Below are 11980 nucleotides of genomic sequence, written 5' to 3'. Positions count from 1 at the left end.
CAAACACATTCTTCTACATGGTTAGATGATGGCGCGTGATATCGCACACATGGGTAACAAAATACACAATTTGCAGCATTTCATAACCAAGTCACGCTGTATGACAGGTCAGTTTCCTTTCCTGTTTCCTTCCCTACCCTTTTGTTCACTGTAATATGAAGCTCCAGTCAATAGCCATAGAGTGGCAGGAAATACAGAGGTGTTAGTAAGTCTGCAGCCGTTCTTCATATGACCATGTACATTCCAGATAAATCACATTCCCTTTGGTGTTTACAAAGGCGTGTTGAGTACACAAACAGCACTGACGCGTTCAGATCGAGCCTGGCTGTCAAGTACGAACCAAGCTACTGACTCCTCCCTTTCGACTGATCCATCACCTGTTCTTTATTCTCCTTTGCTGTCGCCCTTTCATAAAGTAACGATCTTGTGCAGCAGGTCAGCGGAGAGGGTTTTAACACAGATGTTTAGCACAAGATAAAATAAAATTAGCTTGTAAGATATTCTTGTGATTATGCTTTTTAAAATTTTTTTTTTACAAAAAGACAAAAACTCCTCCTGCAGGAGAAATAAAACCGTAATATTCGGGATATGACCGTCATCATAGATAAGATCTTATTTGGGACAATAATGTGTTAATTAACCAATTGGACAGGAGAGGCTGAGCTGTATCGCGAATGGGCTACAGTCACGCCTACACGGGTGTTGTTAAGCACGGTTACAACATATAGAAATCAATTAATTGATGACACTACACTCCATTTTGTAATATTATTTGTGTAATGGTCTATGCGTGGGGTGACACCGTTTAGCTACAAACAAATTGAGTCGGCGTTGCGTTAGCTCCGGTCACATTTTCTGAGCATTTTGAGTTGGCTCAATGTTGGCTTATACCCACTGCCAGCTTTTTTATTTATTATTTATTATTTATTTTTATTTTTTTAATTGCATACCCAGGCACTGAAACGATTGAACCGCACACGAGCAAAATGCCATCCAAATGATTTATTACCAAATCACCAACATCACAACATATTCAGCTTACTCAAGCTTGAGATCGCAGCGTGAACCAATTCCAAAATAACATCACAAACTAAGGCATAGGTGGTCATTTTAAAGGGTGTGTCTTAATTTGCTGCTCGTACACCTTTTTTGTTAATTTACCTGCCAAGGGACTACAGATAAAATTTAGCTATCAAGCTAATTCTGGGGCAGTTACTAAGTGTCCATTGTCCCTTTCAAATAAATAAATAAATAGTTTTTGAAACGCTGGAACCATCTAGAACTGGCAATCATTCCGTGGCTTAAATCTCGCTTAGATCACCCATGTTTGTTTGTAATGTTTATTTGAACAAAAACGAAACTTACTCACCATGTCGGCATGCCTTATACTGTATATTGAGTTGCAGGCACATGATTCAATGTATTTGAGCCGCAGGGTATTTTGCATTAACGAGCAGATACACCGAATAAAGTGACCTGCGTGTGTGTGTGTGTATGTGTAGACATGCGTCACCCAGATGGATGCTGTTCATTAGTGCTGGATGGCAGATTAACCATCCACATGCTGTTGAACTCTACACACAGATATCCTGACCTGATTTTGGAGTGTGCAATTAATTAAATATTTTAATTTCAATAACTGTGGTTATGTGTATGATGATTATCATAATAATAATGATACATGTATTACAATTAAAATGCAATATATTAATTAGCAATACTGATCAATGTATAACAATAGTTGTATTGATGACAATGGTGATGATGATGATGATTATTATTAATATATTAATAATATTAATAACAATAATAATAACAACAATAATAATAACAACAATAATACTACTACTACTACTAATAATAATAATAATAATCATAATAATAATACATTTTTCTATTATTCTAATTAGGGATGCACCGATGTGACCATTTCTGGCTGATACCAATTTCCTGTTATTTGGGGTAACATCAGCTGATGCCGATGCTTATGTCAATACTGATAGTTTGGTGGTTCTGCTTTCATATTTTTGTCTGTTTAAAATCTTGCCATTACATAAAAAAACCTATTTTAATTACGCAACTCTAAAGTAGTGCAGCAACGTTAAACGTTTATTTTTTGACGTTTCTTCACGTTTCTCCAACATAAAATGCATTCCTCCGTCTGAAAGTGCATTCATGAAACATTATTGGTTCCCAGATAATTTTTTTGCAGGCTTGGCGGTACGCACCGAAAAAAACAAACAAACAAAAAAAAAACCCATAAACAGACGTGGCACGCAGTGTGGCACGCAGGCGCAGTTGTAGCAGGCGGTCTGAAATGTATATTTGCGTTCAAATCTCTGTTTCCTTTGTATACTCAAGACCTGAAACAAAGCGATCATGAGGAGGCGATGACTTAAAATGCTGCATTTATTGCATAAAAATAAGCTGTGCAACCTAGGCCACATTATAGTTATACTCCACGCTTGCATACAGAGCATGTTTAAATCTTTAACAATGTTACAAACTTCAGTGACAATTAAGAATTTTTTTTAGAAGATTTATTTTCCATCAGAAATTAGTGCAAGAGAGTTGTTGGGGTCATATGTTTTAGAAGCTTTGTTATTGTTATTGTCATTCACATTTTAATGAGATTTTAGGGGTTGCTCATCTTTTAAATCGTGACAAATGTGATGCAGCTGCTGGACCAACGGTTGTGATGTGATGAACTCCTTAGGACAGTTAATCAAAGATCCAAGAATTACAATTTCTCACAATGTTTTCAAAAATCATTCAACCAAAGAAGACCTGGACCATGGCATCGAATATGGATTCATGAAATATAATTGTGTGTTTTGGGGTGGGATTCAGTGATATGGGATTTCTAGGGTAGCAGTGGACAAGGAGAGCTCTAGCCTTTCTGGGTTTCTACTCTAAATTATTGATTTAGCTTAATCATACGAATGAGCCATATTTGCTACATTTTTTTTGAGCTCATGATCCACAGAACAGTTTTGACTTTCCACTATGGGGCGACATAGCTCAGGAGGTAAGACCGATTGTCTGGCAGTCGGAGGGTTGCCGGTTCAAACCCCGCCCTGGGAATGTCGAAGTGTCCTTGAGCAAGACACCTAACCCCTAACTGCTCTGGCGAATGAGAGGCATCAATTGTAAAGCGCTTTGGATAAAAGCGCTATATAAATGCAGTCCATTTACCATTTACCATTCACTTTTTATTTAGAACTGGGACTGAAAACAACAGAAACCCTTCATAAACCAGAATGGTCAAATCTGGCAACCAAAAATCATCCACAGGCTAAAGCAGAGCAAGATGTCCCCAACAAAACAGAACCAGCCTCACCTACACGACAGCTGTGCAGGAAAGAGCTCCCTCTTTAGGCCCCAGAGCAAGGCCTACTCCAGGCCGAATGATTAGCCAATGAGCGGTATCTATCTATGATACAATGGGCCACAGCCATACCTGTGATGATACAATGGGCCACAGCCATACCTGTGAGTAAGGCCGGCGCTGCCCCCTAGTGGACAATGAAGCAACTCCCTTCCTGGCACAATAGTACTGGCCCACACACAGAAGGAATGAAAGAAGAGGAGGGCGGTTTGATTGCTTGTATGTGCATGTTGCGATCTTTCACTCAGTGATGTTAAAGTGTAGAACTTGCTGATACGTGCTAATACACGGGCAACATGAAGAGTGCATAACTAAGTGAAACAAATCAACAAAAAACTGTTTCAAGTGAGATTTAAAAAAAACTAAAGAATAAAAGGATGTTCACCAAGCACTCGCATCAAAATGAGATTCAGTTTAAATAAGAACAAATGAAAAGGGGTTACTTTTAAAATTTATTTTGTAACCCAACTGCAATACCTTAATTCGCGTAAAGCTGGCGTTGTTGTTCGTGTTTCATCATACCGTCATGAGACGATGTCTGCCTCCCTTCCCTGGTCCTGTCGCACTGTCTCTAGGCTGCATTTGCACTGCTGGGTATTTTCCAGATCCTCCTCTGGGTCCTGCTTTTATTTCACTCTCTTGTTTGTGTCCATGTTGTTTTTCTCCTAGCTTTGACTCAAAATAAAAGTGAAAGTGTTTTTGACAAAATATGATCATCCCCCTAGAGCCTCTTATCCAATGAATGTGTGAGGATGTGAGTGTTGTTCGGTTTTCTTTTTTTTTTTTCAAATGATACCAATTGGTTGCAGGCTGCAGTTTGGCCCTTTTTGGGCGCGGGTGAAATTTTCCGTAGCGCTGCACGCGAGGGCCTCTCCTGGGTGCCGTACCACCGTCATCCAGCAGGTGGAGCCCTCCCCAAGGGACTGAAGCTGGGGAAACGTGTCACTGGGGAAACACCTGCCTCCGATCGCTCAGTCCAATGGTCGTCACCAGCGACGTGCCCAAAGGGGAGTTCATCAAACAAACAACCAAAAAGAGATTTCAGTTCAACCGAAATGAAAAGGGGGTGCGCTCTCTTCATTATTTAATTTGAGAGTGGATGTGTGTGTTTAGCTTTCTCCTAATCTCCCTGTATAACTGGACAACATGTCTTTTAAAATCAAGAGCCACCCCCAACCACCCAGTGAATTCTTAATAGGCTCTGCTCATTTTATAACAGATAAAATCATAGTTTTGAAAAGTGATGCATATTACAAAATATTGAACCTACACCTGCTGTAATGATATTAGTTTGTATCAAGAGGACCACGGGGCACAAGGTTTTTTGTTTGTGCAGTAAACATAAATATTTAAGTATTATCTGTCTATTTCCATGAACTTACTGAATCCCATTAAATTTAATCTGAAGGCAAAGCTAAAATAGAACTACAAGAACCATGAACTAAAGGGAACTGTCCTGTTGTACCATGTAAATCAGTTACAAAAAGCAGAAAACTGAGATTTTTAAACAGCTGGCATAATACTTATTCACTGTGCAGTGCACTCTGCCACGATGCAATTCTTTTGATAGCTCCTGCTGTTCTTTTGCTCTTTTTTTGTGGGTTCATGTTTTTCCTCTAGCTAGCTGTGACTCCAAATGAAAGTGAAAGTGTTTCTGACAATAAATATGATCATTCCCCTTCTGCCTCTTCTCCAGTGGGAAAGAGGGGATGCAGGGATTGTCATTTTTTTTTCTCTTTAAAACGGTAGGCAATTGGTTACCAAAAAGCATCAGCATATCCGATTATGGCCAATTAGAATACATTTCTTTACCCCGAGGCAGAAGGACACCCCGCCCTGCTCAGGCTATATGAGTAAAGAGTCACAGCAAGACACACCTCCTGGGTCTGCAGACGATCCGGCAAACACAGGTGAGAGAGCGGCTTTGTGTGGTTTCTCTGCATTCTTGATGCATTCTGGCGTTTTAGGCTGTTTGGATCTTTGGATCTGTCTTACCGATCGTTTGCTTCAAGATGTCAGTGAAGTTAACTTCAAAACAAGCTTATTTATACTCACTTGGGAGTTTGTCATTTGCATACATTCGTAGCCGGATGGTATTTGAAGAAGTTTATCTCCTGAGGACTGAACCCGCGATTAGTACACTGGTTTCCAAGAGACTACATTTGTACATCAGAACACTTCAGTGTTCTTTGTTTCCTCACTTTCTTACGCAGGAGAGGCAGAGGGTGTGTGTGGGGGACCTGCAATATGAACAAAGGTTACTCTCTTCTTTTTTTTTTTTTTTGAGAGTTGAGGTATTTTTGTTTTTCTTCTCATATGCCTATTTGAGTGCATGTCCTGGTATCTTTTAGAATCCCCCCCCCCCCCTCCATTTTAATGATTGCCTGTGTGGCTCTGCTCAGTCTGTAACTGACAAAATCATTGTTTTGAAACGTGAAGGAAAATAAAAAGCAGTATTGTACCTAGATAGCTGTAATGATATTGGTTTGTATATGTAAATGAGGGCTTGAAATTGTTTTGTTTGAGGATTAAACATAACAAATTTGTTATCTGTCCATGTCCATCATGTTATTGAAATCCATTGCAATTAAGCTTTAGGCAAAGTTAAAATAGAACCACAAGTACCCTGGACTCATTACTTACAAGAAAAAGTGCAAGTTTTGTAACCCAGTTGCAGTTTCTAAATTTACGTAAAGCTGGCGTTGTTGTTTGTGTTTCATTTTACCATCATGAGACAATGTCTGCCTCCCTTCCCTGGTCCTGTCGCACTGTCTCTAGGCTGCATTTGCACTGCTGGGGATTTTCCAGATCCTCCTCTGGGTCCTGCCTTTATTTTGCTCTCCTGTTTGTGTCCATGTTGTTTTTCTCCTTGCTGTGACTCGAAATAAAAGTGTTTTTGACAAAATATGATCATGCCCCTAAAGCCTCTTATCCAAAGAACATGTGAGGATGTGAGTGTTATTAATTTATTCTTTAAAACGATAGTCAATTGGTTAAAAAACATAGGAACACATTTAGAACACATTTCTTAAGACCAGTATAAAAATACATCCAATCGTGCTTAGTCTATAAAGGTTAAGAGGCTCAGGAAGATGCACTTTTTGGGGCTGTAGATGATCTGAGAGATAAAGGTGAGAACATGGCTTTGTCCGATTTCTCTTCATTTATTTGCAATTCTTCTTTACCAGATTGTCTGCTTCACAATGTCAGGGAAGATAACATCAAAACAAGCAAATTTACCTTCAGTTTGTAATCTGCATGCATTTGTAGCTGGGTGGTTTTTGTAGAAGTTTATCTCCCTAGGACTGAATCCACGTTTAGTACACAGGTTTCTGAGAGACTACATTTGTACATCAGAACACTTCAGTGTTCCTTGTTTCCTCACCTTGCTTCCTTATGCAGGAGAGGCAGAGGGTGTGTGTGTGAGGGACCTGCAACATGAGCAATGGAAGCTAACTTCTGATTTCAATTCTGGATCAGTGGGGTTTAGCTTGTCAAACTAAATGACTGCTTTTTTTTTTTTTGGTCTCTTTTTCAGGTGCAGGGACAGTTCCCCTCATGCACATGCATGCCAGTTTCCTGACTGAGTTTTCACGACTTTTCAAAAATTCTGTCATTGTTTTCTTTCTGTGATTCAAAGAGGACTGGTAACTGCAAACTCTGGGATGGCACAATCTCACACAAGGTAATATGTGACTGCAGTTTCTACAGTACACATACTGTAGAGGTGGTAAAGGTAATATTGTTGTACAGTAGCTTTTAGATATTCAAAAGTTGATAGGTTCCTTTTAGATGATGTTTATTGACTGGTAGCAAACTGTACAGATTTGTCCAATGAGAACAGAGTATACACAATAGAATAACACAAAACCTCCGAACAGGATTTTTATTATGACTGGTAACAAACTGTACAGATTTGTCCAATGAGAACAGAGTATACACAATAGAATAACACAAAACCTCCGAACAGGATTTTTATTATGATATTCACACCAACATCAATTATATGCACCATTCGAACGGAGTTTTATTCTTTAATTCAGTCTTCTCTAGAGCTTAAGCCTACATTGTATTTCTGAGTTTGTTGGTGTGTGTGTTTGTGTGTGTGTGTGTTTGTGTGAGTGGTTCTTCAAAACGGGAAAAAAAAACACGAAAATATATTTCTATTAAATATGTAGTCAGGCTAAAATGAGAGTGCCTGAAGTAATTACCATTAATAAACTGCAATACCTCAAGTAACCCCTGAAGTTTATGAACTTCACTGAGGCTGGTAATTCCTGGTCCCATGGTATCGATCTACAACATCATAATAGGGGCGACATAGCTCAGGGGGTAAGAGTGGCAGTCGGAGGGTTGCCCGTTCAATCCCCCACCCTGGGTATGTCGAAGTGTCCCTGAGCAAGACACCTAACCCCTAATTGCTCTGGTGAATGCAAGGCATCAATTGTAAAGCGCTTTGGATAAAAGCGCTATATAAATGCGGTCCATTTACCATTTAATCAACTTTGCAGATGTGAGAAAGGTAAATCCGCCCGATCACAGCCTCGAACGAAAAAATAGGCAATTTTTTTTTACATAATACAAAAAAATAATAATAATAATTATGGGGCAGCTGCTGCAATAGTTGTTTCTTCAGAAAGACTTCCTTAAATCACAGCATATGATTGGTTGCCCATATGATGGACTTTCAGCCACAATGTATTATGGGTCTCTTGAACATTGAGTAAGAGGGATTGCATACTCCAAAATGCTTGCTAATCCAGTATACATCTGGCACCTTTCGCCTACTCAAATGGAACATGCTATGCAGTGAGAACACGCTATATACTTATTTTACTAACCAGTAAGTATGCTAAGTACAGGTAGCTTGGAGTTTGTAACGCAGCCGTAGTACACATCCAGGAACTTTTTATGTACACAAAACGTACTATGCCGTGTGAGTCAGTCAGTATGCAGTGCACTAAATTCTAATTTTATGTCACAGTTAGGATGATAAGTAAGGATAGTATGCGGTTTCGAACACAGCCTAAGGTGTGTTTTGGGGTCTTTACAAGGTTCTGAATTCACCCGTATCCTTTCATAGGTGCCTAGATATGTACTCAACATAAAGCCCACTGGACATTTTTGTACAGTTGATATTTTGGAGTATTGCAGATTTGTTGCACAGATTGCATTTTTGTCTCTGGTCTGAATTATTTGTTTGTGGGAATGTTGGCGCAAATCTATGGCAAAGTAGTGTTTTAATTATGTGCATCAAATGATATACTAATTGTACTCTGTGCAAACTGAATAACTACCTGCCCATCTATTCATGAATCATGAGGACTATTGAGTAAGGCTGACAAATTTTTTAAATAATCTTCTCTTCAACTATAATATTATACTGTATCTGTCTCAATGTCCTGGACGAGTGTGTGTGTGTGTGTGTGGTAATTGTTATAAAGAACAAAATAAAAACACAAGTTGTTTTATTTCTCTTAATCTTTTAGTTACTCTACAACGAGAGGAGAAGTTACATCTAAGTGGCCAGATGTAATTAAGAACAGTGTACAGATTGCAACAGAACCCAAACAAACATACCTGCTGAGCACAGCCAAGATAGCACTGAATAAAGATGGAACAGCCAGGACATACACGTTTATAAGAAAGGACCTCAAAAGGAACAGGACAATCATGATGATGGGAGAAACAGGAACAGGGAAGTCTTCGCTCATCAATATGATGGTCAACTACATGCTGGGTGTAAAGTGGGAAGACAAGATCAGGTTTGAAATCATTCCAGATGAAAGCAAAAGACCTCAAACTGAATCTCAAGCCACTGTGATTACTGCCTATGAAATTTTTGGGCTGGAGGAACTGTCTGTTCCTTTTTCCCTCACAGTCATTGATATGCCAGGATATGGAGACACAAGAAGTCTGGATAAAGATAAACAAATAGCTCAGAATCTGTACACATTTTTGGAATCTTTAAGTGATGTTCAACAAATAGATGCAGTTTGCCTCGTGGTGAAGGCATCTCAATATCGCCTAAGTCCCAGCCAGAAATACATCTTTGATGCCATTCTGTCTGTCTTCGGGAAGAACATGGAGAAAAACTTCATGATTCTCATCACCTTCTCAGACTGGATGCCACCTCCAGCTCTTAAGCTAGTTTCTGAGTCTGGTGCACCTTTCCTCAAAGATGAAAATAATGAACCTGTTCACTTCCTGTTCAACAACCTTCCTCCTCAGAAGTTTGCTAAGAAATACGAAGAGACATATAAAACAGCCTGGGATAATGGAACAGAGAGCTTCAGAGAGTTTTTCGAAACTTTGGATAAAATGGAACCGCAAAGCTTGGGGGAGATTAAAAATGTCTTGAAGCAACATCAGTGCTTGGAAGATTTTTTCTTGAGATTGGAGAGTCAGATCAGGGTTGTGGAGGAGAAGCACAAGGCATTTGAGGATGTTCAGAAAACTCTGGAAGAGCACAGGCAAGACTTGGAGAAAAATAACAACTTTGAGGATAAAAAAAATGTCAGAAAGAAGATCAGAATTGGCAAAAGCATACTTTTCTGCCCTGTGTGTGTGGCATTATGCCCCCATCCTTCGGTTCTGCAGTCCAACAGCAGCAACTGTTCAGCCTGTCCCAAAAAATGCAGCTATGAGGTCCACAACATCAATGAAGAAATATTTGTGGAACAAAATGAAGAAAGAACTGGAATTAGTAAGGACCTGAATAAAGAAGCTGAAGGCAAAATATCTGCAGCGGAGAAAGAGATGTCCAAGTGTGAAAAGGAGTTGAAGCATGCAGAGGATCGGAAAACAAATCTCATAGAAAGGAGTTTTCAGTGCATTCTCCAGCTCAGAGACCTTGCTCTGAAGTTCGATTCAGCTTCTACTCGTCAAAAAATTCCCAGGCTGATTGAAATGCTGAAGGAGTACAATGACACAGAGAAAGTGGAAACGCTGCAGAAGATTCTGGAAAACACTGCATGAAGAGACAAACAGATGTGGGGAAGACATGTGTAGCTGTGTGCTTGAATGCTTTTCTTGTACATGTAGTATGGTTAAAATTATATTATGCACAAACCTGAACACGAGTGTATTTACCAAGGAAATCCTCTGATGCTACTACAGACAACAGCTACCAAAATAAACCATCTAAGGTGTATTCAGTCAGGATTCACACTTTAATTATCTCTACCTCTTGTGGTGGAACCTGTCATCTCCATAGAAACTACTGAAGAGACACTCCCAGGCTCAACAGAACAAAAGTTGAGGTGTTCAGAGAAGTAATGATAACTAGAAAGGTTACAATTCCTGAAGGAATTGTGTGGGCTTGCTTCAAATTCCAACTGGCACTGCATTCAAGCCTCATTGCATTTCAATGAGGGCCCAAAGCTCAGAAGAAGCAAGAAACCGTCCAGACCCACAGTGCACTGTAGTGTTACATACACAGCCGGGGATCAGCAAGTAAAGATTATGTTCCAGGGATTAGTCATATCCTAAAAGTGTCATGAGTAAAACTTGGCTAACTACATAGCTAGCTAGCTATGGCATGTCCTCACATCTGTAATGTTATTTGTTGTCCGTTGTGTGTCCATACATCTGTATCGGTGGTTGTAGCGTCCGTGTGTCCATACATCTGTATCGGTGGTTGTAGCTGTGTGTCATTAGCTCCTACTCATGCGTGCAGGATAGCATCTGTACACGCTAACTAGGTTAACTAAAGTAGGTGAAATGCTAACGTGTTAGTGTTAGGGTTAGCTAAAGTAATGTTAGGTGATAAAGCTGTGCTTAAAAATCTTGTGCCGTGAGTGGCCACCTGTGCATGCATCCTACTAAAGCGTTTCACTAAACATCCATGAGTGACCCTCTATGGCGTAACCAAAATAAACGTTGAATATTTCAAAAAGTTTAGAATATTTCAAAAATCTGAATACAAGCAACAATGTCTGGAACTAGCCAGTCATTTTGGTGTAAAAACTTTGAATGTAGTGCAAAAACTGTAGGACTAGTGCAGATAATAAAAAAAAAAAACAAATATGAAAGATAGCAAGAGTGGGCTTGCCGGAAGCAAGCCCACTAATTAAAGCCAGAAAGCAACTATGACAGGGGAAAAACATAACTGTGTGCTTGACTGGTGAAATTCTTGACTGGTTTTCTTTATTTACTAACTTTATTTCCTAACTGGTATGTTTTATCATTTAAACATATATCCTTGAATAGACATTTGTATTTTATATGTGGTGTAGTTTTAGATTTGCATAATACATAAAGCCCTGTACTCCACTTAAATAAAGCAGGACAAATCATTTTGAGTAACAATCCTGCAGGAACTGTACTTGGGATGAATAACTACTTTCCTGTTTCCAGGGTCTTATCCTTTCAACCTTTATTGAAGATAAATATAACTTTACTTTGTTTGAAATAAGGTTCTCCTCCATTTACAATCCAGTTTTCCTCCATTTACAAGACTATGAGGGCTAATCAGAAAAAAAAAAATGTATTTAAAATCATAGAAAGAGTGTGGAATTAAATTTAATTACTGTTCCCATAACAACCAATTGGTTGGTTGACTGAATCCATCTCATCTTTAAACTGAAACTG

At 39.2% G+C, this 11980-nt stretch overlaps 1 protein-coding gene across 1 annotated transcript; it reads left to right on the top strand.

The window, feature by feature from the left end:
• The first annotated feature begins 5235 nt into the window (after positions 1-5235).
• On the top strand, positions 5236-10950 carry LOC118232962. Its single transcript, XM_035428239.1, has 3 exons — positions 5236-5298; positions 6927-7073; positions 8878-10950. The coding sequence occupies exons 2-3, from the start codon at positions 7054-7056 to the stop codon at positions 10364-10366; spliced, it is 1509 nt and encodes a 502-aa protein (XP_035284130.1). The 5' UTR covers positions 5236-5298; positions 6927-7053; the 3' UTR covers positions 10367-10950.
• The last annotated feature ends 1030 nt before the right edge of the window (positions 10951-11980 follow it).

The sequence above is a fragment of the Anguilla anguilla genome, chromosome 8 (assembly GCF_013347855.1).
Source record: "Anguilla anguilla isolate fAngAng1 chromosome 8, fAngAng1.pri, whole genome shotgun sequence".
In the NCBI taxonomy this organism is placed as follows: Eukaryota; Metazoa; Chordata; class Actinopteri; order Anguilliformes; family Anguillidae; genus Anguilla; species Anguilla anguilla.
This window is presented reverse-complemented; position numbering and strand designations above follow the sequence as displayed.

Excerpts from the sequence above, each read along its gene's own strand:
- LOC118232962 (XM_035428239.1), top strand. The coding sequence starts at position 7,054 with ATGGCACAATCTCACACAAG. Across the intron at positions 7,074-8,877 it reads ATGGCACAATCTCACACAAG|TTACTCTACAACGAGAGGAG; the intron begins GTAATATGTGAC and ends TTAATCTTTTAG.